The sequence below is a fragment of the Pelophylax lessonae genome (genome assembly GCF_965119305.1).
Source record: "Pelophylax lessonae genome assembly, chromosome: 4".
In the NCBI taxonomy this organism is placed as follows: Eukaryota; Metazoa; Chordata; class Amphibia; order Anura; family Ranidae; genus Pelophylax; species Pelophylax lessonae.
The window spans coordinates 529,323,606-529,350,672 of NC_138771.1; the positions used below are offsets into that span (position 1 = coordinate 529,323,606).

The window sequence follows — 27,067 nt, forward strand, 5'->3', positions numbered from 1 at the left end:
ACAGATGTTTTGCTAATTGTCACTCATCGTGTATATTTAATGTATTTATCCTTTGGCGCTACATAGTTATTTTTGGAAAGTCACAACATGTGTCATCTGTACACATGTAGCGGGTGCCGCTCAACCCGCCCACAGCCCCGCACCTCTCGCCGGCCACTGCCGGGACTGACACAAACACTGGCAGGCTCCCTGCAGGGAAAGTGTGACTGTCAGCAGATGCGGGGGAATCCCCCCTCCCTCTCCTCCCCTCACTGTGCAGTTAGTGAGAGACAGTCACAGACAGACAGAGCAGCTCACTTTGCTCCCTCCCTTGCTTCCTCATTGGCAGGAGGAGGGAACCAATGGGACTCCAGCATAGGAGAAACAAAGTATTATGGGACATGTAGTCCCCAACGGTCCCACTGCAGTTCCTGGGGACAAAAACTACACAAACCAGCTGCCTTTAGCAGAAAAAAAAGGAAAGGACACCAAGAGGCTGCCTGGGAGCTAGGCAGACACCACAAGGCAGGGGAGAAGACCAGACCAAGGGAAGAGGTGCTGCCTTCCCATGTCCGTGTGCCATTCCTCCCACAGATCCACAGCTGGTCGTGGACATCCTGCCAGAGAGGGGATCCCAGGTGCATTCTCCAGGCGCACTTGTGCAGACAGCATGAAGTGTTCTGGTTGTGAAGTAGCTAGTCGGGCTAATTGGAGAGTCTGCCCGCCAGGACATTTCCTTTGAGCATTGGTCACATGATTGGGCTCTCAGAGCACTTGCTCATCTTACAGAGACCCAGAGAACACTGCATGCAGAAAACGTCTAGAAAAACACTGCGCTGCACTCATCCTCTGCCAGGCAGTGAAAGGGTTATATCTGCTACAGGAGTTCCGTAGTACAATTTGCATCACTCCTGCCAAACAGGACATCCAAGTACACCAACTAAAGTAGCTCTCTGAAGATTCAAGGCCTTCTTCCTCCAAGGGACTGAAGTTACTGATGCCATACGGGCACACATATACACCCATAGGTACGGTGTTTGTGTGTTGTCCCCTGTGGTGTCAGGGGACATAAGGAAGAGGTCTGACATAAGAAAGGGTCATTCCTCTGCTCTCCTCCTGCCTGGACTCAGAGTCCAATCTAAGTAGAGTGGTGGTCAGATACAATGTTTGACATTTTGTGATCTGTCTTTTAAAAGGGTTTGCCTCTACTTTTTGGGTTATTTGTCTTGAGGAGTCCCCTGAATACAACAGCCAGACAATACCATTGAGTTATGTTGCTTTTGATCTCAGTCATTATTACACGGTTGACTTACTTGAGACATTTTGGTCTACTGTCCAGCCATACTGCTATTGTTTGTTTCCATTCCTAAGAAATTTCATAGTAAAGACCATTTCTGTGTTTTACTACAACTTGTGTCTATTTGTGGTGTTCACACTATCATTATTGCCAGGCGTGCCAGAGGGGCTGAGACTGTTCTTGGGGTTGAGAGGCAGAGTACAGAAACAAATATACTCAAGCGGCTCCACCGGGGATAGCGCTACACACAGGCACCGGATTTACATTATGTTTCATCTCTGAACACAGGACATAGATGTTTAAAATGAATGATGCCTGAACAAAGATGGTACCATACTGCTGGAGAGAAAAACGCAGATGAAGGAATTGTCAGGGGGTACGGTGATGTCTGCGAGAGGTAATAATTACCTGGAAGTGCTACATTTACACATTACTTCACATGAAAAAATATATCTATCCGATGCTAGGTCTACTATTTAAGATTTCAAAAAATGTAAATATGGCACAGTCACACATCCTGGTCCTTCTCTGTTGCTCATGTGGAGTGAAAAGTGTTATATTTATTTCTATTTATTGAAGCCGATCGACTACAGGACTAATTATGAACAGTCCATGATATTACAATGCAGACCATTGATGTGACCCCTATGAAGGCAGTAAATGTGTCACCAGCAATCGAGACAGCAGACAAGCACACAAGAGTCACGACACTTTTTTTCATTTGGCACCAAAATAGCAGCAATGTCTGATTTATCAACTTATGATACACAGTTACCAAAATGCACAAAGATGTTGTTCTGAGACTCGCTGTCCACTAATAATCAACCCCCGTAGAATTGTACGTCCTGTGGCAACAGAGCCTGTCCTCTGCAGAAAGCCCCGCACAGTCAAGGAAATTCATATTTACACATATTGACAGAGGAGGCTTGTTTTAGCAAGAAATGGAACTTAGTGGCGTCTGTCAAATAAGCAATAAAATGGGATCTAGAAAAACATGACTGTGCTGCAAAGGGACATTTTCAGAGGTGGGCAAGCAAGAAGGAATTTTAGCCATGCAGAGCAAATAAAACTCAGAAATTAGGAAAATGATATTTCAGACATAAAATGGAAAGCATGGGATCATTCACACCTACAAATGCTGTAAATCCAGACAAGCAGTTTACCTGTTTAAAGCGGACCTTAACCCCCTTTAATAGCTTTAGATATTTTTCCTCCTCCCACCCCCTGTAACATATCAGATAATGAAGAACAAATTCTGTATACCATTTCAGCTCTTCTAGCTTTTTCCTTCCTGAAGCCTCCGAGGATACTCACATTACCCGTCCCAAGAGACAGAGACATTTGGGCACACGGCATATGCTACAAAAAATACAGCCATCCCCTGATGACATCAATATAGAAGATGGCACAGGACCTGGCGTGTGGTGGCGGAGCTACAGGTTACACCAAACAATACAGGTAAGAAGGATAGATAAATAAATATAAGGCAGGGGTGGAGAATATGCTAGTTTAAAGATTTTTGTTACGTCATATGAAGATGGATAGAAGATCAATATTGCAGATGTCAGGAGGAAGGACGTTCCAAAGTCAAGGGGCAGCGCAGCTAAAGGCTCTCAGTCCCATAGTGGTCAGGCGGGCAGATGGAACATTGAGAATGATGGAAGAACAAGATCTGAGAGTGTGGAAGAGTCTGTTAATATACACAAGTTCAGAAAAGTACAGAGGAGAGAGGTTATGAACGACCCTAATAGGGAAGTAACAGAATCTTGAAATCAATACGATATTTGGCAGAAGCCAGTGGAGGCGATATAGGACAGAAGTGATGTGATTAAAGGAAGGGGTTCTGGTGATGATATGGGCAGCAGAGTTCTGAACTAGTTGTAGTTTACAGCCATTGGCTCCCACTACGGTCAGTAAAATCCTGTGACGAGGGATCGGGGGTGGGGCTGAACTACGCTGTCTGTGTCTATGGATGCAAACAGCATGGCTTGGGATCGAGCCCGCAGGTGTGCTTCAATTAGAAGCAGCTTCCTGCCAGTGAGAAGCGCACTGAGTGTTAGGAAGAGAACGTTTCCCTCCTCCTCCTTCCTCTCATGCAATCCGCCGCTCCGACAGCTCCCTTCCCCCGGCATCTCTGTCTTCGCTTCCCCCACTCCAGGAGGTTTATTTCTCTCCTTCAGTCAGTGGACACAGCCTGGACCAGGCAGCACCATGCCCTCCAATAACGCAGGCAGCGGTGCTCCGGAGTACTCCGCCTTCTTCGCCGCCATTGGTGCCTCATTAGCCATGGTGTTCAGTGCATTGGGGTCAGCCTATTGAACGGCGAAGAGTGGCAAAGGCATTGCTACCATGTCTGTCATGAGGCCTGAGCTGGAAATTAAATCTATCATTCCTTTTGTCATGGCTGGTATCATAGCTATCTATTTACTGGTAGTGGCAGTGCTTATTGCAAACGCTCTCTCACAGCAGACATCATACTATACAAGAGCTTCTTACAGCTAGGTGCCGGCCTCAGTGTAGGATTAAGTGGCCTTGCTGCTGGGTTGGCCATTGGCATTGTGAGAGATGCAGGTGTGCGGGGAGCAGCACAACAGCCCCGACCCTGATCCTCATTTTTGCTTGGGTCTGTACGATCCGATTGTGGCCCTTATCCTCTCCACAAAATAAAGAAGAAAATTCTTCCTAGCATTCAAGTTATCGTCACTTAAAAAAATGGTTTTATTTCATGTGTACAGTCATCCTTCAACCACCCTGATTCAGTAGATTCTCTTTCCTCCTCTCCCCTGTAACTGAGCGATTGTAAGTTAGTGACTGTTGTGTGTAACCCTCTAGCTTTATTCAGTAGGTGGACTTCAGGGCAACAAGGAGTCCTGATGCCAGTGTTGTGGGAAGGAAGCAGGCATCACTTACACAAATCACAAGACTCCCTATTCTGCATGCAGCATTCATTTTTCTTCCCACATTTTCTCTGGATGTTTCCTAACAAACGTTCCATGTAAAAATAATATGATCTAGAATTGTAATTTCCCTCTTGCCATTCAATGTTTTATTTATAAATATAAAAGAAAATCTTCATTGTTCATACTTTAAAAAACCAGAGCCAGCTAATTTTACTCCTGTATTTTATCCCATCCCCTCCTCCCTTTTCTGTATATATATTTAATCTATTGCTGTATATTTGTGTGGGATTTCCTTGTAAGTGCTGAGAATTCCCTGGATGTACTTTGGTTGGAGATTGCTGCACTGTTCTGACATTGGAGTGAGGTCTCAATAAATAAATATATATATATATATATATATATATATATATACACACACACACACACATATACATACACATATACATACACACATTTGTTCTTTTTTTTTTCTTTTTTGTTTTAATAGAAATAGAGATTGATTACAAAAACAAAAAAAGAAAAATCAGCTTCCTATGGCGGCACACAGAGGAGGAGCCAGGAGCGCCAGCAGGGGACTTGAGAAGAGGAGGATTGGGGCCGCACTGTGTAATGGAATTGCAGGTAAGTATATCATGTTTCTTATGTCAAAAAAAAAAAAAAACTCAGACTTTACGAACACTTTAAAATACAGCCTAATACCTTCAATTCTCCTCTGTAATCATTATTGTAAGCCAAGTTCTGCCTTATGTGTCAAAATGATAAAATCCCAGTTTTTCTACCTTTAATTTGCAGTATTCAGTGCGGTCACATGACTTCAATTCCTCTTCCAGTGTAACGTTAGAATTACCTACCCCGTGAGAAAAACCTACCCTCGTCACTTCCGGGCAGGAACAGCTGAGCAGCGCAGCAGTGCGCATGCTCAGAGGCCCGGAGACCTAATGAAAAAGATAAGGAGCTGACTACTGGGCATGCGCAGTAGTATGAAAGTATTAGGGTGTCCGTGAAAAAAACCTACCCACGCGGCGGTGACATTAAAACAGCTGTACTACAATATGAGTCATCACCGCTCCTTCCCCTGTGACTACCCTGATCTTGGCTAGTAAATATAAAAGCGGCTGGCGGCTCCGTTATTTATCTTTTCATGCACCCGCCGACGCTTTTATATTTAGTAGCCGACATCAGTGAAGTGTCAGCGGAAGGAGCGGAGTGTATTCATATTGTAGTACAGCTGTTTTAATGTAACCGCCGCTTTACAGACACTGAGGGTGCACCGGAAGTGACGAGGGTAGGTTTTTCTCACGGGTAGGTAATTTTCACGGAACACCGGCTGAGTACAAGAGCAATTGGGGGTGGTTACTGAAAGCTGGTGACATCACTTCCAGGGAGGGACACTGTTTCTGTGTAGCCAGTGGGCGTATACAGAATGGGAGGATCGGATCATGGGTTCCCGCCCAGTGTTCTCTCATCAATAAGGATGCATTGTACATCCTAATTCATGAGAAAATAAATAAATATTTCACACAGGACACAGGAGGTGGGGGGGAGGTGCACACGAACAATATAGCTGTGCTGGGCTGTGAATGAAGACTACCATAGGAGAAGGAAGCTGAACACGGGGGGGGGGGGAGGGGGATCTGCCAGTGTAGCTGGAAGTGCTCCAGGGTTTCGGCTCACAGTCTACAATCATTGTAGTACAGGCAACCACACAAAGTCTACGTTTCCACTAGTGTGACTTGTCATGAGACTTTGGACACACAAAGTTGCATGACAAGTAACAGCCTGTTGATTTCAATGGCGCCTGTTCCCGTCAATGCGACTTTGAAAAGGTACCTGCACTGCTTTGATGCAACTTTTGATGCGACTTTGATCCAGAGAGTGTAAAGTTGGATCAAAGTCACACTGTAAATCGCAATAGTGGAAACGCAGACCCAGCTTCATTTCCACTAGTGTAACTTGTCATGCGACTTTGGACACACAGTGTAGCTGGAAGTGCTCTGGGGTTTCGGCTCACAGTCTACAATCATTTTAGTACAGGCAACCACACAAAGTCTACGTTTCCACTAGTGTGACTTGTCATATGACTTTGGACACACAAAGTTGCATGACAAGTCACAGCCCATTGATTTCAATGGCACCTGTTCTCATCTATGCGACTTTTAAAAAGGTACCTGCATTACTTTCATCCAATGTACCCACCCTTTTTTGAAGCCAATTAGAGCCTCAGGCTCTAATCATGTGCTTCCAAAAAAAAATAAAACACATTGAAATCCATGCGTCCGGTGCCCTACATGTAGATTAGGGTCCGGGCGCATGAATAAGAGGGGTGGCGCCCCTGCTCCCCATATTAACAGGCCGCCACTGAACAGGACCCTTTACATTTGTACAATGTGCAGAGAGATTTTCCCTCACCTCCTGTCCTGGTGGACTGACAGTGTTTCTAACACTTCTCCAAAGTACAAAAAAGTGGCAGCAATTTTGCTTTAAGTGAAAATTCTTTCAAGATGATCCTTTTAATAATGAAAATAATAACTGTATGTTACAAGAAAATCAAACATAATGAATGGATATTACAGATCAGCTGCAGGAATCAAAATGGAAGAAAATCCACCTGTGCTGTCCATAGCAACCATTTAAATGGTCAGGTTCACATTCTGATTTTTCTTATGTTACTAAAGCCTAGAAATACATTTGAAGCACAGTAAACACAGATGACAAACATAAAAGATAATTGTATTTACCCAAGCAATTGTGTCCATCATGTGCCAGCATAAATCCATCATAGCATGTGCACCGATAATTCCCTGGTATATTAATACATTCATGAACACATCCTCCAGTGTAGTCATTGTCACATTCATCGATATCTGTAATGAAGAACAGAGAATATACCGATAAGGTCCTGTCAATATTTAGAACAGATAAACTCAGGGATGGCAAAAAGCTAGATAGCCAATTATCAATTTTTTTTTTTTTGTTATTGCAAGACTACTGCCAAAAACAACAACATAAAAATGAATAGCTCATAAAAAAAAAAAGATAAAAAAGGACAACCCCAGCATTTTCTGCAATATTCACCTTCAATCCAGAGGTTTGCCTGGCAGTACTTTCTTCTGCCACTAGATTTCCCCAGTCTAATTGCCAGCATTGTTCAACCTACTTCCTCTAAGCCCAGGTCATCTTGGACCCGGCCTAGCCTTTGACTTGATAATGAAAAGTAAAGAATCAACATGATAAAAACTGCACTGTTAAAGCCCTGTAAATGCTGCTCTGGCCCTCCACTGCACAAAAGGCAGCTTAGAGTTCATTTCACACAGCATTTTTAGTAAAATAAAGAAAGCAAAGCTGCACATGGTAAAAGCCTCACCATTGGATTTATTCAATGTAGCTGGCCTTTGGCCCAGTCCCTGCCCTAGACCATGCCCCTCCGAAACATTTCACCCCGATTGGGCTTATTTGTAGAGGACCTCTATGAATAAGCTCAATTAGGGTAAAAGACATCAGCAAGGCGTGGCCTAGGACGAAGACTGTGTCGAAAGCCAGCTACATTAAATAAATATTCGGTTTTGTTTTTTATTGAGCTCCTCTCTCTGTCACTCTGCTGTCTCCTCCTATCAGCACATGAACTGATTGGCCAATTGTACTGCAAACTGTACCTGTACCAGGTCATATTGAAGGACTGCTTGTATTTAAAGACACATTAAATAATGCCTTAATGATTACAGAGCTGCATTAAATGTGCATCTTTTACAGTGGGGAAAATAATTTGATCCCCTGCAGAATTTGTAAGTTTGCCCAGTTACAAAGAAATGAAGGGATTATAATTTTTATCATAGGTGTATTTTAAATGATAGAGACAGAATATCAACCACAAATCAAGAAAAAAAAAAAAAAAACAATACAAATGTCATAAATTGAGTTGCAGCTCAGTGAGCAAAATAAGTATTTGATTCCCAAGCAAAATTTGACTTAGTGCTTGGTGGAGAAACCCTTGTTGGCAAGCACAGAGGTAAAACGTTTCTTATAGTTGGTTACCAGGTTTGCACACATCTCAGGAGGGATTTCTTCTTTACGGATCTTCTTGAAATCCTTAAGGGTTCTTGGTTGTCACTTGGCAATTCAAAGTTTCAGCTCACTCCATAAGTTTTCTATAGGATTAAGGTCTGGAGACTGACTTGGTCACTCCATGACCTTAACCGCTTGCCGACTGCACACAGTATATTTACTGCGGCAGTCAGCCCCGGCCAGGCAGAGTGACATAGGTCTACGTCGCTAGCCTGGGACCGGCTTTTGAGCCAATAGCGGGCGAGCGCGCGCCCGCTGAGGCGTGCGCCCACCCCGGCTCGTGCACAGAGGAGTCCGCGCGTGTGACCGGCGGACCCGATGTCCGCCGGTCACACTACGATCGTCGGTAAAGCGGGAGAAAGGCGGGCGGCTTATGTAAACAAGCCGCCTGTCATTCTACCCTGTGTAAAAATGGAGATCAGACAGTTCTACTATGTAGAACCGTTGACCTCTGTTTTTACAATAGCAGACATGTCCCATCACAGTTAGAAACACGCCCCTAGAACACACTTAACCCCTCCCTCTCCAATACAGTTAACCCCTTCCCTGCCAGTGTCATTTTTACAGTAACAGTGCATATGTATAGCACTGATTACTGCAGTAATGTCACTGGTACCCCCAAAAGTGTCAAAAATGTCAGTCAAGGGTCCGATCTGTCCGCCGCATTGTCGCAGTACCGCAAAAAAAAAAAAAAAAAAAATCGCAGATCGCCGCCATTACTCGTTAAAAAAAAAAAAACACCAAAAATGACAAAAATCTTTCCCTTTGTTAGTAAACGCGATAATTTTTGCACAAACCAATCAAAATATGCTTTTTGCGATTTTTTTTTACCAAACATATGTAGCATAAAACAAATTGGCCGAAAATGTTAAAAAATTTTGATTTTTACATTTTTTTGGGGGGGAATTTCATATAAAAAAAAGTGAAAAATATTGTTATTTTTGCAAAATTTACGCTCTTTTTTTGTTTATAGCGCATGATCAAAAAAAAAATTGCACAGGTGATCAAATACCACCAAAAGAAAGCTCTGTTTGTGGGAAAAAAAGGACGTGAAATTCGTTTAGGTACAGCGTCGCACGACCGTGCAATTGTCCGTTAAAGTCACGCAGTAAAAAAAAAAAAAAAAAAAAAAAAAAAATCATCACAAAAAACCCCCTGGTCAGGAAGGGGGTAAAATCTTCCGGGGCTTAAGTGGTTAATGTGCTTCTTCTTGAGCCACTCCTTTGTTGACTTGGTGGTATGTTTTAGGTCCTGGCCATGTAGAGCTGCACGATTCTGGATACAATGGGAATCACAATTTTATTTGCTTAGAATAAAGATCACGATTTTCTCCCGAATTTCTGTGTAACATCTTTCACATTCTAAAAAAAAAACTTGGGCGAACGTTACTGTTTAGTTTTTTTTTTATAAATTCCTTAAAAGTGTATTTTTTCACAAAAAACGGTGTTTGACATAATAGAATATTGCAACAACCGCCATTTTATTCTCTAGTCTTGGGTCTCTGCTAAGACAAAAAAATTATATGTATATATATATATATATATATATATATATATATATATATATATATATATATATATATATATATATATATATATATATATATATATATATATATATATATATATATATATATATATATATATATACACACACACACACACACACATACATACATACATACTGTATATATAAATAAATGTTTGGGAGTTCTAAATTTTCTAGCAAAAAATACTGATGATTTTAGCTTGTAAGCAACAAGTGTCACAAAAAGGCTTAGTCTAAGGGCTCTTTCACACGGCTGCTCCGTGTGTCCGCAAATCATCCTATTTTTTTGCGGATGATTTGCGGACATAATGTAAGTCTATGGCATTGCGGATGTCAGCGGACATCCGATTTTCCTCCTTTCAGTTCTGTTCTGTTTTTTGGAACGGAACAGAACCCTATTTTTCCTCCGTGTAAAAAACGGAAAGGAAGGAAAATCGGATGTCAGTGGTGTCATCCGCTGACATCTGCAATGCCCATAGACTTACATTATGTCCGCATATCATCCGCAAACGGATGGGATGATATGCGAGCATACGGAGCGGATGACAACTGTCATCCGCTCCGTGAAAAAAAAATAAAAAATCCCGCAGCGGAGCTTTCACACGGAGCGGCCGTGTGAAAGAGCCCTTAGTGGTTAAACTGACCTAATTTACAGACCAAAGTTCAATCCTTTGATCCAAAGGAACGAAATGATACATTCTAAAACATGTTTATAGTAATTTTCCAGCCTGAGCAATGTTGATTTGAAACATTTGCCAGGGGCTCTTTTTTTTTTTTGAGTGAGCAGAGAACAGCTCTGCACTGTATGAATCGTGGAAATGCCAAAATAAGATAGTGTGGCATGGGGGGGTTGAATCGTGATTATTTAACGATTAATCATGCAGCTCTATTGTCATGCTGGAAGGCCCATCCATGACCCACCTTCAGTGTTCTGGCTGAGGGAAGAAGGGTCTCATTCAAGATTTTGCAATACATGGCCTGGACCTTGACATGGCCCCTCAATGCGGCAAAGTGGGCCTGTACCTTTAGCAGAGAAACAGCCCCAAAGCATAAGGTTTTCACCTCCTTGCTGGACTGTAGGGATAGTGTTCTTAGGGTCATAGTCAGCATTTTTCTTCCTCCAGAAACGGCAAGTCGAGTTGGTCTCATCTAACCAGAGCACTTTCTCCCAATCCTTTTCTGAATCATTTAGGTATTAATCAGCAAACTTCAGACAGGTCTGTGCATGTGCCTCTTGAGGAGGGGGGATATTGTGGGCACTGCAGGATTTGAATCCATGGCAGCGTATTGTAGTACCAATTGTTTGTTTGGCGACTGTGGTTCCAACTGCCTTGAGATCATTCACAAGCTCCTCTCATTTAGTTCTGGGCTGATCCCCCACTTTTCTCATGATCATCCTTACCCCATGAGGCGAAATTATGCATGGAGCTCATGATCAGGGTGATTGATGGTTATTTTGTATTTCTTCCACTTGCAAATAATCGCTCCAACAGTTGTCCTTTTCTCGCCAAGCTTCTTGCTGATGCTCTTGTAGCCCATTCTAGCCTTGTGCCAGTCTACAATCTTGTCCCTGATGTCCTTTGACAGCTCTTTGGTCTTGCCCATGATGGTGAAGTTTGAATGGAAGAAAGAGATTCTGTGGACAGGTGTCTTTTATACACATAAGGAGTTGTAAGGAGCAACGTTTTAAGAATTGACAGGACTAATCTATGTACCACATCAAAACATACTGTAGCCAGTCTGTGGGAGCCAGAATTATGGTTGGTTGGCAGGGGATCAAATACTTTTTTGAACTTCAACTCAATTTATAACATTTGGATTACTCACGTTTTTTCTGGATTTTGGGTTGATATTCTGTCTCTATCATTTAAAATACACCTATTATAACAATTATAGACCCTTCATTTCATTGTAAGTGGGCAAACTTACAAGATCTGAAATGGATCAAATATTATTTTCCCTCTGTATATCTGTCTAGAGTTCAGCTTTAGGTGTCCGTTTATGAAACTAAGATATGCAGCGCTTCTATTGATCAGAGCTCATCTCGTATCATTATTGGTTTATGAAACAGATGATCGGGGGGGGGGGGGATGCTCTCTGCTGATCATCTCTGCACACAGTACATGTGTCATTGACCGACAGAGAAAAAGCCAGTTTATGAAGCTGCGATCGCCACTCTTCTCTGGCTATCTGTGCCCCAATTCACACTCCCAGATTCACCAGCCAAGAGGTGGAGAATCGAGGAGAGAAGACAGAATCACCGAAGAACTGAGGGGGAAAAAGGAAGATTATGGACTTCCCTCTAACTCGATCAGACCCCAAAAGACAGTAAACATATCCCCGTCATAAAATATTATATTATATTATATATATATATTATATTTATATTGTCAGGTCACCTGTGGCCAGGTGACAACTGCACCCTGTGGGAGGCAGGGGTGCAGCGCCAGGTAGTGAACCCAATAGCAGACTGCTGCGGATGGACCGGAACATGAGCCCAAGATTCCCCAGGGCACGGAGTCTAAGACCCAGCAGGTGTTCACTAGAGCCTCTAGTGGTGAGGATGGACTTGGCTGCAGCTGGGCCCAGGTCGCGGCCCCTGGGGTCCCCCGGGTCACGCTTCGTAGGGAGAGAGGGGAAGCAGCCACTCAGGACACACGGAATGGTGATGGGTAAGCCGAGGTCGGGGTAACAGGCAGACGAGGGTAACCAAGGGACAGGCCGAAGGTCAGGGTAACAGGCAAACAGGAATAGTCAGAGACAAGCCAAAGTCGGTACACAGAAAGATAGATCAAGCACACGGCAGACAGGAAGACAACTAACAAGCACTGTTGAACAGCAAAGAAGACCTGCAGTGCACTGGTTAATATAGACTTCCTGTGATGACCTGGGGTGGGGCTGAACAGGGAGAGATGATAAAAAGGAACCAGAAGTGAAGTCTGGCCTCTAATACAGACATGAAGGAACAGGTAAGCTGCCAAACACTATTGCAAGTCCATGACATATACATATATATATATATATATATATATATATATATATATATATATATATATATATATATATATATACATACACACACACACACACACACACACTCTCCCTGGCCAAAAAAAAAAACGCCACCAAAAACAAAAAGGTCACACACTAATATTTCGCTTTGATTACGGCACACATATGCTGTGGCATTGTTTCGATATGCTTCTGCAATTTCACAAGATTTATTTCCGTTCAGTGTTGCATTCATTTTTCCCCAAGTTCTTGTATTGATGATGGGGACAGTCGGACCACTGCGCAAAGCCTTCTCCAGCACATTCCAAAGATTCTCAATGGGGTTAGGTTCTGGACTCTGTAGTGGCCAATCCATGTGTGAAATATGTGTCTCATGCACCCTGAACCTCTTTCACAATTTGAGCCCGATGAATCCTGGCATTGTCATCTTGGAATATGCCCGTGCCATCAGCTGACCTCCTTCTTTGGGCACATGCAGTAACTATCCAATAGGATAGTTACTGTGTGCTTAGTTTAGTTAGTTTCTCAGTTAATTAAAGGTGGCGATTTTTTCGTTGGCCAGGCAATGTATACACACACTGCTCAAAAAACTTAAAGGAACACTTTTTAATCAGAGTATGACATCAAGTCAATTAAATCCCTGGGATATTGATCTGGTCAACTAAGTAGCAGAGGGGGTTAATCAGTTTCAGCTGCTTTGGTGTTAAATTAACAGGTGCACTAGATGGGCAACAATGAGACCACTTCCAAAACAGTGGTTTTAAAGGTTGGAGCCACTGGCGTTTTTTCTCTACTCATCTTTTCTGACTGTTTACTAGTTTTGCATTGGCTAGGGTTAGTGCCACTACTGGTAGCATGAGGTGATACCTTGACCCTATAGAGGTTGCACAGGCAGTCCCACTCCTCCAGGATGGCACATAAATAAGTGCAATTGCCAGAAGGGTTGCTCTGTCTCCCAGAACAGTCTTGAGAGCATGGAGGAGATTTCAGGAGACAGGCTTGGAGAGCTGGACAGGGCTCTAGAAGGTCTTTAACCCATCAGCAGGACTGGTATCTGCTCCTTTGTGCCAGAAGGAACAGGATGAACACTGAGAGAGCCATACAAATGTCCTCTAGTGAGCCATGTGCTCATTGCCCAACACAGTAGACCTCGACTGCCATTTGCCCATGAACATCAGAATTTGCAGGTCCACCACTGGCGCCCTGTGCTTTTCACAGATGAGAGCAGGTTCACCCTGATCAATCGTGGGAAACGTGAAAGGGTCTGGAGAAGCCGTAGAGAACGTTAATCTGCCTGAAACACCATTCAGCATGACAAGTTTGAAGGTGGGTCAGTGATGGTCTGGGGAGGCATAGCCATGGAGAGATGCACAGACTTCTACAGACTGGACCAGGGGTCCTCAAACTTTTTAAACAAGGGGCCAGTTCACGGTCCCTCAGACACTGTTGGGGGCCGGACTATAGTTTAAAAAAAAATATGACCCTTTCAAAGCAGAGAGACCAGCGTGCCCCTTTTCAATGCAGAGACCAGCGTGCCCCCTTTCAATGCAGAGACCAGCGTGCCCCCTTTCAATGCAGAGACCAGCGTGCCCCCTTTCAATGCAGAGACCAGCGTGCCCCCTTTCAATGCAGAGACCAGCGTGCCATGCCCCTTTCAATGCAGAGAGACCGGTGCACTTACCTGTAAGCGGCGGCTTCTCCTCAGTCCCCCAGCGTATCCTCGAGTCCACCACCTCCTCCTCGGCCAATGGCATGAGCTCGCCTTTCGGCCAATCAGGAAGCGGGTCTCGGACCAGCTTCCTGATTGGCCAGTAGGAGGATCCATGTGACCATAGCAAATTTTCATTCGCTAATGTCACATAAATGGGTGGGCTAGGGCGCAGTGCTCTGCGCCCCAGGTCCACCCTTTTGTGAAGCCTATTAGAGCCTCTGGCACAATTAGGTGATTCATGAAAAAAAAAAAAACATGTATGTCATGCAGGCCGTAGTTTGAGGACCCCTGGACTAGACAATGGCACCCTGACTGCCATTAGGCATCGGGATGAAATCCTTGGACCCATTGTCAGATCCTACACTGGTGCAATGGGTCCTGGGTTCCTCCTGGTGCACGACAATGCCCAGCCTCATGTGATGAAAGAATGCAGCCAGTTCCTGGAGGATGAAGGAATTGATACTAATGAAAATGGCCCCCCGCTCGCCTGACCTAAATATAATAGAACACCTCTGGGACATCATGTTTCAGTCCATCCAAATCTGCCAGGTCGCACCTCAGTCTGTTAAAGAGCTCAGGGATGCCCTGGTCCAGATCTGGGAGGAAATACCCAAAGACACCATCCGTCGTCTCATTAGGAGAATGCCCCGACGTTGTCAAGCATGCATACAAGCACGTGGGGGCTATACAAATTATTAAGTACCATATTAAGTTGCTGCAATAAAATTTCAGCAAGTGGACTAGCCTGCTGCATAATTTTTTCACTTTAATTTCCAGGGTGTCTTTGAATTCACCCCTCTGTAGGTTGATCACTTTCATTTCCATCAAATGATGCAAATGATGTGGCATACTTGCGTTCCTAACACATTACCCAGTCCATATCAGTATAGATTTTCAGCATGAAATTTTTCCCCATTGAGATCTGATGCGTTTTCCAGGTGTTCCTTGGTTTTTTTAATATTATATATATATATATATATATATATATATATATATATATACATACATACATACATATACACACACACACACACACACTATAATATATATATATATATATATATATACACATATACACACACACACACATACATACATACATACATACACACATACACACAGTGCCTTGCGAAAGTATTTGGCCCCCCTCTAACTTTGCGACCTTTTGCCACATTTCAGGGTTCAAACGTAAAGATATAAAACTGTAATTTTTTGTGAAGAAACAACAACAAGTGGGAAACAGTCATGAAGTGGAACGAAATTTATTGGATATTTCAAACTTTTTTAACAAATAAAAAACTGAAAAATTGGGTGTGCAAAATTATTCAGCCCCCTTAAGTTAATACTTTGTAGCGCCAACTTTTGCTGCGATTACAGCTGTAAAGGCCCGTACACACGTACCGATCGTCGGCATACAAACGTCGGTGGACGAAGGATCTGCCGATTGTACGCGTGTTAGTATGGTGCCTCCGACAGATGTCTGCGCACAATCCGCGGACAAAAGTCTTTCGTGCAAACATGAAAATATTTGTATGCCGACACCAGAACGGACGATTGTTCGCCTGTCAGTACACAATTCGGCCGACAGACCGCAGATTTGCAAGACTGGGCATGCTCAGAAAATAGAAAACACAGGGAAAGTTAACCATTACATGACATCACTTCTGCAGTCGGCGGACAAAATTCTTGTGCTGTCCTTGTGCTGTCTTTGCACTTTTCAGCAGACACCGACATCCCGGGGAGAAAAGAGGAACATTTGTAAGCCGACCATCGGTACGTGTGTACGGGGCTTTAGTCTCTTGGGGTATGTCTCTATCAGTTTTGCACACCGAGAGACTGAGATTTTTGCCCATTCCTCCTTGCAAAACAGCTCGAGCTCAGTGAGGTTGGATGGAGAGCGTTTGTGAACAGCAGTTTTCAGTTCTTTCCACAGATTCTCAATTGGATTCAGGTCTGGACTTTGACTTGGCCATTCTAACACCTGGATATGTTTATTTGTGAACCATTCTAATGTAGATTTTGCTTTATGTTTTGGATCATTGTCTTGTTGGAAGACAAATATCCGTCCCAGTCTCTGGTCTTTTGCAGACTCCATCAGGTTTTCTTCCAGAATGGTCCTGTATTTGGCTCCATCCATCTTCCCATCAATTTTAACCATCTTACCTGTCCTTGCTGAAGAAAATCAGGCCCAAACCATGATGCTGCCACCACCATGTTTGACAGTGGGGATGGTGTGTTCAGGGTGATGAGCTGTGTTGCTTTTACGCCAAACATAACATTTTTCATTGTTGCCAAAAAGTTCGATTTTGGTTTCATCTGACCAGAGCACCTTCTTCCACATATTTGGTGTGTCTCCCAGGTGGCTTGTGGCAAACTTTAAACGACACTTTTTATGGATATCTTTAAGAAATGGCTTTCTTCTTGCCACAGATTTGTGCAGTATACGACTGATTGTTGTCCTATGGACAGAGTCTCCCACCTCAGCTGTAGATCTCTGCAGTTCATCCAGAGAGATCATGGGCCTCTTGGCTGCATCTCTGATCAGTCTTCTCCTTGTATGAGCTGAAAGTTTAGAGGGACGGCCAGGTCTTCGTAGATTTGCAGTGTTCTAAAACTCCTCCCATTTCAATATTATCGCTTGCTCAGTGCTCCTTGGGATGTTTAAAGCTTGGGAAATCTTTTTGTATCCAAATCCGGCTTTAAACTTCTCCACAACAGTATCTTGGACCTGCCTGGTGTGTTCCTTGTTCTTCATGATGCTCTCTGCGCTTTAAACGGACCTCTGAGACTATCACAGTGCAGGTGCATTTATACGGAGACTTGATTACACACAGGTGGATTATATTTATCATCATTAGTCATTTAGGTCAACATTGGATCATTCAGAGATCCTCACTGAACTTCTGGAGAGAGTTTGCTGCACTGAAAGTAAAGGGGCTGAATAATTTTGCACGCCCAATTTTTCAGTTTTTTATTTGTTAAAAAAGTTTGAAATATCCAATAAATTTCGTTCCACTTCATGATTGTGTCCCACTTGTTGATTCTTCACAAAAAATTACAGTTTTATATCTTTATGTTTGAAGCCTGAAATGTGGCAAAAGGTTGCAAAGTTCAGGGGGCCGAATACTTTCGTAAGGCACTATATATATATATATATATATATATATATATATATTTTTTTTTTGTGCAGGGGGACTATTTTATTAACATGAGGTGGGGGTCTCCTCTGAGAATGGCCGAGTTCTCAGCAGTGATAATTTACCACTGCTTAATAAAACTGTAGAGTGCAAAATCTGGTGCAGCTCAGCACAGAAACCAATCAGCTTCTACGATTTTGGGAAAAGCTTAATTGAACAAGCTGAAGTTAGAAGCTGGTTTCTATGCAGAGTTGCACACCAGATTTTGCACTCTCCAGTTTTAGTAAATCAACCCCTATGTTTCACGAGATTACAGGTGGCCCATTCATTTTTGAATGGATCTCAGCCGTTTTCAGAGAATAAACTTCTGCTCTGTTCTTCCTGTGAGAGCTGCAGTTCTCGGCTTCATAAAGAGGGTGCCAGAGGAGATAATTGTCCTCCGAAAACTGCTGAGAAGTGAACTAAGAAAAAAAATTCTCAGTTTCATAAAGGTATACCTTAATTGGATAACACATTCACAAAACTGTCTGATGGCTCCATGACTGGACAGGTTGGCTCCTGAAGACTGCTAAGCTAGACGGTGTCCAACCCTAGGCCACTGTCATTGTAAGCCTTCAAAACACATTTTTTCTTGAGACTTTTAACAATGCCTTTCAAAAGCCAAAATAAGAGCCTGTGCCAAAAGGCTTTGATGGGCAAATGTAACAATGGGATTTCTTTACTAAAGACAAATAGTCTGTGCACTGCAAGTTCAGTTACACTAGGTCTGAGGGGAAGCTCTGGTATGAGGAAAAGCTCTGCTGATTTCTATGATCCAATAATGTGCAAGCAAAAATTCAGTTTTTTAGTTACCTTGTATGTTCTCCTCAGATCTAGAGCAACTGCTTCAGCTGCTTTTGTACTCCCATTGACTTGAACAGGGGAAAAAAAGCAGTTCTGAACCAAAACAAAAGACCATAGACATAGGCAATTACAGACACTACCAATTTTATAACCCAATAACACCATTACTTGTGCCCTCACAATGCATACGTGCCTAGTGTGGAGGGCACTTCTTGCATGTAGATATTGCGCATGTGTGCCAAGGTCAGTGCTAATGACTTCCCTGCTCAGTATAGGTTTTCATAAAGTAAGGTGAGTTTGGGCAAAGACAGGCATGGAGATGTCAGAAAAAGGCGAGACAACTGAGTGTGCTTTCAGTCTTCAGATACAGGGTGGGAATCTCATTCCCTTTTTTTCCTTAAAAAAAAAAAAAAAAGAACACTTCTGCTTCAGGAGGATCTCGGTCATGAACATCCCTAAAGCAGTAAAGTCTGCTTAATAACTTCTACCTAAAAGGTAAGCCTATAACAAAACTTACCTGTAGGCACAATAAATCATCTCCTAAACGTGCAGGGTTAGGAGATATAGTATTTACTTTATCAGCAGCCGGCAAAGTCACCAAGAACATGCGCACTGCAATCTCAATGGACGGCATGCCATCCACTGAAAGAAGTGTGCCGCGATGATGTGCGGAGTCATGGGCCAGCTTTTTATTTTTTTTATGAGTGAAATTTCAATGTTTCCAATTTTAAAAAGGTTATTCGATAGTTGTACTTTTAAAATTCCAAGGAAGTTTTTCTTTGCTTATCGTGTTTACACTTAATTTGACGGTGTCTGAAAAGCATAAAAAGCTGCTGTTTTTATCTGTACAAACAAATTAGGTTGTATTTTTATAGGGTAGAGAAGTTCTAAGTAACTGACCAAAAAAAAAAAAAAAAAAAACAGAACCTTTTTCTATACCATTATACAGAATCAATATGCCAAACTGTTTTCCTTTAAGGAGTTTGCCTTTTGCTAATATAGGATCTTACTAGTACAAGACCCACTAATCGCAGCAATGAGGCAAAGGACAGCTTACTGATCCATGCCTGAATCCCGCAACTCAAAAACTGGAGTCGTTTGTGAGTTTTCATTAAATGCGGAAGGATTATGCAAGTCAGAAATCATCTTAGCATGTAATGCCCCTGTCCATGGTACTGATAGAGCAGATGGTACTCTGTAACTATGTGCAATTTCACCGCACTGGGCCTAAAGTGTTAGAAAAGCGTGACACTAAAGTGTTTGAAAAAGGGGCAGTACTTCTTGCATATAGCATAGCAGGCCAATCAAATTTGACCTTTTGGGTTTCCAATGCTAAGCTTTCCAAAGCTAAATAATGAAGAGAAAAAAAAGCAGCATTTCACCAAGATTAAGAACACTTGCCAATAACCACCAGGTGTTTTTTTTTTCCAAAAAAAATGTACTTCCTTTTTGTACTCTGATTTTTAATAATGTTTTTCCCAGCATGTATAAGATCAGCTTTATTAAAACTAAAGCTATACTGACAGTATTTCTGGGATGGACAATTAACAAGCAATAGACAGGATATCATGCTCTTCAGCAGAGATCATGTGATCTGAGGTCCAGGCATCTAGTTATATGACCAGCATTGGGGGGAAATCCTGTAGCACATTACAATTCAGAATATGTAGAGATTAGGACATGAAATTATGTATACAATCATCATGATTATGGTTATACACTCCAGAGGCAAGCTTGTGGATACCTGATAATCACACCTGGGAAGCCTTTTAAAAGACTTTGGAGAGTGTCTGGAAGAATTTGTGCCCATTTAGCCACATGAGCTTGGTGAGGTCAGGTACTGATGTTGGATGAGAAGACCCGGCTCACAAGTGACATTCCAATTCAGCCCAAAGGTGTTCAGAAGCGTTGATGTCAGGGATCTGTATGGGCTAAATCAGTCAAACCATGTGGGTTTGTACACAGGGACAGAGTTATGCTAAACAGAAAAGGGCTTTGCCCAAACGGTTACGAGAAGGTTGGAAGAGTACAAATATCTAAAATGTTATTCCATGATAAATCATTAAAAAAGGTAACTCCACTTACATAGGAAAAAGTATTGCAAATAAAATAATAATAATAATAATAATAATAATAATAATAGAGCAGATACAACTGCTACATAAACCATATTGTAATTTAATGTTAGTCAAAGTTCTTTCCTTTTCAATTTGCAGCATTGCAATTTTCTGTAACATTCAATGCAATATGGCAACCTGGCAGCTTGTCCAGAACACCCTGAGAGAAATGCAATTTCCTGCTTGTGTAATTGGTTTACTGATTTTCCTAGAAACGTGCACTAAGATGCAAGGCTGATATTAAGGCATACATTATATGACCAAAGGTAATGCTCATCCCTAGAAATATATAGTAGTTAGGTGTTTCTAGCGAAGGGTACTGTTAATACTGCAGCATGCAAAGATAATATAGCAGGGGTGTCCAACCTGTGGCCCAAGACAGCTATGAATGTGACCCAGCACAATATCATAAACTTATTTAAAAATGTTGACTTTTGGAATCTTTTGTAAAAAGTGAATTTACACTTAGCGAAAACATGCAACTAAAGAAAAATTTGACAGGGTCTCTTTAGAGGACTTTGGAAAGATTAAACTTATAAAAGAAAAATATCACACACTTCACAATAAGTTCTTATTATTCTCATCAGTTTTCAGCAGCATCTTTATTTGTGAGCAATTACAGTGCCTTGAAAAAGTATTAAAACCCTTTGAAATGTTCTACATTTGGTCATGTTACAACCAAAAACGTAAACGTTTTTTTTTTGGGGATTTTATGTGATAGACCAACACAAAGTGGCACATAATTGTGAAGTGGACAGAAAATGATCAATGTTTTTCAAAATATTTTACAAATAAATATCTGAAAAGTGTGGTGTGCATTTGTATTCAGCAAACGTGGAAGAAGGTGCTCTGGTCAGATGAGACCAAAATGTAACTTTTTGGCCTAAAAGCAAAATGCTATGTGATGCTATTGTTGCAAGGTTTCCAGGCCTGTGGCCTGATGTGGGTCTGCCATTGTTACCGGTTTCCTCTCCAGCCCATGTGAGCTGCGGCCCTGGGTGTGAGAACTGAGACATTAACAACTCCGGCATCTTGGTTTTGTGGTTTTATTGTAGATAAGGGGATGGGAGAAGGGAATGAGTGGGATACGCCTTAGGCTCAACTAAATACACTTGGGACTTTAACCAGGAAAAATGTCTGTTAACGCTGCTTTGACGCCAGCCGACGCTAGCCAACGCTCACTGACTCTCAGAACACACTGTAACTTGATAGAAGTGCTGAATCCTCGACTTTAAATCCAGAAGAGCCAGGACTGTGGATTGTAGAACTACGGACACTGCGGTACTTCAAAGTCACTGACTACTTCCCCCCTCAGCCTTGCACTGGCTTGAGGTAGTTTGTTGTAGATTCCTGTATGGCTGCAACTCTCAACTGACAATCTGTACAATTCAGGGCCCAAACTGCAGGTGCCCCCTTTAACCTTGAACTCTTCGGGGTTCACTGACTCTGTACTCCCTTAGTAACTGCAGGGTCCTCAACCTAGGTACCCCCTTTCCTCAGCTAGCTGACACTGGATCCTAGAACCTCTTCCGGAGTGGTCCCCTCTGACTCTAGGCAGACCCCCAGGGGCAATCATCAGTACTCACAACCTGTGTAGGCTTTCCTGGGACTGAACACCTCTCGCTCTCCGCAGGTTCTCAGCACACCGGATCCCCTCAGATCAACTCAGCACTCTCTGGCCTCCCAGTCGACACCCGAGACTTTTGCTTCCTCAGACAGGAGGAGAGACAGCCGTTCTCTCCCTCCTAGGACACTGCTCCCGCCAAAGACACTGTGTCACGCTCTTTCCCTCAAACTTATATCCACTCCCAGAATCCTTTGCAGCATAATCTGCCTCCTGGGGTAGCTACAAGTTTGAATGTGTCTCCTGATTGGGCTTCCTCCACTACCCTATGAGAAGCCTCTCATAGGAGCCAGTGGGGAGACTTCCCCTTCAGCAAACACATCTGGAACCCATGACACCCTAACTAACAGAAATGATGGCCCTACTGTTAGGCAGACAAGGCCTACTATACAGTTACCTAGCACCTACCTGTAGGGTGCTACACCATGAAAACTAACAAATGTACATCACCCTGAGAAACCCTCGCCCACAGTGAAACATGGTGGTGGTAGCATCATATTGTGGGGCTGCTTTTCTTCAGCTGGGACAGGGAAGCTGGTCAGAGTTGATGGGAATATGATTGGTGCCAAATACAGGGCAATCTTAGAAGAAAACCTGTTAAGAGTCTGCAAAAAAAGGTGTGAGACTTGGACGGAGGTCCACCTTCCAGCAGGACAATGACCCTAAACATACAACCAGAACTACAATGGAATGGTTTAGATCAAAGCATATTCATTCATGTGTTAGAATGGCCCAGTCAAATTCCAGACCTAAATCCAATTGAGAATCTGTGGCTAGACTTGAAAATTGCTGTTCACAGACGCTCTCCATCCAATCTGACAGAGCTTAAGCTATTTTGCAAAGACGAATGGGCAAAAATGTCACTCTAGATGTTCAAAGCTGGTAGAGACAAACCCAAAAAATACTCGCAGCTGTAAATACAGCAAAAGGTGGTTCTATAAAAGTATTATCATTTTCCTTCCACTTCAGAATTATGTGCCACTTTGTGTTGGTCGATCACAAAAAATCCCAATAAAATACACTTACGTTTTTGGTTGCAACATGACAAAAATGTGGAAAAGTTTTAAGTGGTATTAATACTTTTTCAAGGAACTGTATTTTCCAAGGATGAAGCACATGAAGTTAGAACCAAAATATCTGATGAGCACCTTGGGAATTGATTGAGAATTGCTACTTCATCCATCGAACCAGATATTGAAGAGTTTATCAAAAATAATGTCAAATATTGCACTCGTTTAAGTAGCACTCTTACTTTTAGGATTACAAAAAAAAAAAAAAAAAAGTTTTATTACTCAGATAAGCACATTATCTATATCAGTAATCATTGTGATTTGCCTGACGTTTTCTGCTCATCAGCTATGCTTATTGTTAGAGTATTTTATGTGTGGCCCAAGACAATTGCTCTTCTTCCAAAGTGGCCCAGGAAGGTCAAAACGTCGGACACCATCTCTTATAGACAATTGTGTGCTAAAAGCCGGGTGTTAACTGTTTGGGGAAGGTCCTCTTCTGTTCCAGCAGGATCGTTCCATAAAGACATGCTTAACAAGTTTGGTATGAAGGAACCAGAGAGCCCTGACCTCAACCATACTGAAGGCCTTTGGGATGAACTGGAATGCTGATTGTAAGCCAGGACAGGCTTTGAAGGGTCAAAATTTTCCAACGATAAGGCTGAACCCTCTACGGTTGTTTTTGGATTAGTGAAACGTTATTAATGCAATAACTTTTTATCTATTTTATTTATCATCTAAAATGAGAACTTGCGTAAAAGACATTGATATCTATAAAGGCATGCACATTTACATTCTGTGCTAGTTCAGAAGTTTGTTTTTCTAACACTGTGAATGAACTCAAAATTCCTTGTTCTGTGCCAACCATCCCTGGCACTGCACAGCTACTCGTAAAACTTATTCTACTGAAAATAATCCAAAAAACTATTTGTGTTACCCTGTTTTAATAAAAATAAAAGCATTTGAAGAGATGTAAAAGAAAAATAAAAGAATTTGTGGTTGCTGGTTTAGTTGCATATGGTGATCCGTTTTAAAGATCCATTGATAGCTCAAGGCTTCGGGACTGCTGCTGTATTGTCACAGAAGCAGTGCTACTAACATTCCCCCAATTCACATTTCTCTCTAAAGTCTACATTTACCAAAAACTGGTAAAAACCGGTACTTCCATTCATAGTAGGTTCTCAAGAGTTACCCCAGTTTTGTTAATAAAATAACAAACCGCTCTAGGTGATCAATGTACATTGCATGGATTTTAACAAATTTGTAGCAGATTCGTACCTTTTGTTACTGTGAAGAAATAGCTTTGTTTCACCAGACTGATTGCAAATAGGGTTGAGCGGACACCTAGATGTCCGTGTTCGACGGGTTCGGCCGAACTTTAAAAAAAAGTCCGGGTCCGTGTCCCGGACTTTTACCGAACTTTTCCCGGACACCGAACCCCATTGAAGTCAATGGGGACCCGAACTTTAAGGCACTAAAATGGCTCTAAAACACCAAAGGAAAGGGCTAGAGTGCTGCAAATGGCAGCAAAACGTAATTAAGAGCATGGCAAGTGCTCTGCAAACAAATGTGGATAGGGAAATAACTTAAAACAACAAAAAAAAACAGAAAAATAAAACAATGTTCTTCTTCATCTCTGAAGGACGAGGCCCATATGGAGTAGGAGGGAGGTTGAGGTGGTGGTGGATGTGGCGGTGACATAGGCGTGCGCACAGGGTGTGCTGGGTGTGCCTGGGCACACCCTAATCACCTAGGGCACATAGCATTGCCAGTGAGGAGATGGGAAAGATCTCCCTGGGACCTGCTCTGCTCTATTTCTCCTTGCCTACAGGTACATGGCCCCGATACATTACTCTCCCTGCTGGCAAACACATGCATGTGTATTTCAACTTTGGGGTGCACACCTTAATGCAATAGGCTGCGCACACCTATGGGCGGTGTAGGTGGAAGCGGCGGTGGAGGAGGACCAGGGCCGGATTAACAGCATCATGGGCTTGGTGCTGAGGATTTTGAAGGGCCTTAGGGCCGTGCCTTGCCATGCACCCAGAGGAGGAAGGGTGCAGCCATGCATGCCTAATTCAACATGGGATGCTGTCTCTGAAGCCCATAAACACATCCATGCATCGCCAACTGTCCCTCCTTGTCCGGCCTTCACGCTGTGTGGGGAGGTTCTGAGGGTGCTGCCTGGGGAAGCGAGCATAGAAGCCAGACTTCTGTGTTTACAAGTGACAGAAGAGCGGTAACAGTGAATATGGCCAACCCGGGGCCTATATAAAAGGTAGGGGCCTGGAGCTGCAGCTCCAATAGACCCTACATTAATCTGGCCCTGAGGAGGAGGACGAGGTAGCCAACACTGCTTCTTTTCACAAATTTTAAATGAGGGTACACCCCAAAAGAGTGAGAAAGAGCAAAAATGGAACAATGGGTGGGTAAGGTCGGTATCCATTGCTATTCTGCATAAGGTACGGAAAAGTCCCGTGGGATCCATGCCTGGTTCATTTTAATGAACGTGAGCTTGTCCACATTGTCTCTGGACAGGCGGCTGCGCTTGTCTGTTATAACGCCCCCAGCCGTGCTAAATACCCGTTCAGATAATACACTGGCTGCAGGGCACGCCAGCACCTCCAAGGCGTAAAGGGCAAGCTCAGGCCATGTGCCCAATTTGGAGACCCAGAAGTTGAAGGGGGCAGACCCGTCATTCACTACATGTAGGCGTGTGCACACATACTGCTCCACCATGTTGGTAAAATGCTGCCTCCTGCTAAGACGTTCCATCTGAGCTGCTGGTGCTGCTGTTTGTTGTGGCGTGCTGACAAAGCTTTTCCACATTTCGGCCATGCTAACCCTGCCTTCTGAGGTGCTGGCGGTGCCCTGGTTGCGTTGGCGACCTCCTCCTCCTCCTCCTCTGCCTTGTGCTTCCACTGTGGCCCCGCTGTCAGATGGGAATGCCAGCAGCATGGCGTCTACCAGCGTGCGCTTGTACTCGCGCATCTTGCGATCGCGCTCCAGTGAGTGAATTAAGGACGGTACGTTGTCCTTGTAACGGGGATCCAGCAGCGTGGCCACCCAGTAATCAGCACAAGTTAGAATGTGGGCAACTCGGCGGTCGTTGTGGAGACACTGCAGCATGTAATCGCTCATGTGTGCCAGGCTGCCCAGAGGCGACGAAAGGCTGTCCTCTGTGGGAGGTGTATGGTCCGTGTCCTCTGTATCCCCCCAGCCACGCACCAGTGATGGCCATGAGCTGGCCTGGGTGCCACCCTGCTGTGAACATGGTTCCATCTCCTCCTCCAGCTCCTCCTCCTCCTCATCCTCCTCATCCTCCAGAACTGTGCCCCTGCTGGACAATTGCGTCCCTGGCGTTTGCGTGTGCAGGAACCCACCCTCGGAGCCCCTTGCGAATGACTGCCCTGAAAGCCTTGGAAATGTTACCTCTTCATCCTCCTCCTCCTCCTCATCCTGTGCCACATCCTCTTCCATCATCGCCCGAATTGTTTTTTCAAGGAGGCATAGAAGTGGGATAGTTAAGCTGAGAACGGCGTCATTGCCACTGGCCATGTTGGTGGAGTACTCAAAACAGCGCAACAAGGCACACAGGTCTCGCATGGAGGCCCAGTTAAATTAAATAGCGGAATAGAAAATATGATCCAAAAAAAGTGTATGTATATCACACGTACACAACCACACTGGGCCCCAATTACTATTGTTTGTACCCCTAAAAGGCTAGATGAGGAGTAGGGGGAGTATGGAACAGGCAGCACCCTCAAACCTTCAGAAGTATGAGATGAACCCCAACAACTTGGAAAGGTGGATCTCTCTCACACGTACCA

At 43.3% G+C, this 27,067-nt stretch overlaps 1 protein-coding gene across 1 annotated transcript in view; it reads right to left on the bottom strand.

The window, feature by feature from the left end:
• Positions 1-27,067, bottom strand: part of SCUBE1 (signal peptide, CUB domain and EGF like domain containing 1) — a 587,141-nt gene that overhangs the window by 480,063 nt on the left and 80,011 nt on the right. Inside the window, exon 3 of the mRNA XM_082255396.1 lies at positions 6,915-7,040. Coding sequence (XP_082111522.1) covers positions 6,915-7,040 — 126 coding nt within the window. The remainder of the gene's footprint in view (positions 1-6,914; positions 7,041-27,067) is intronic.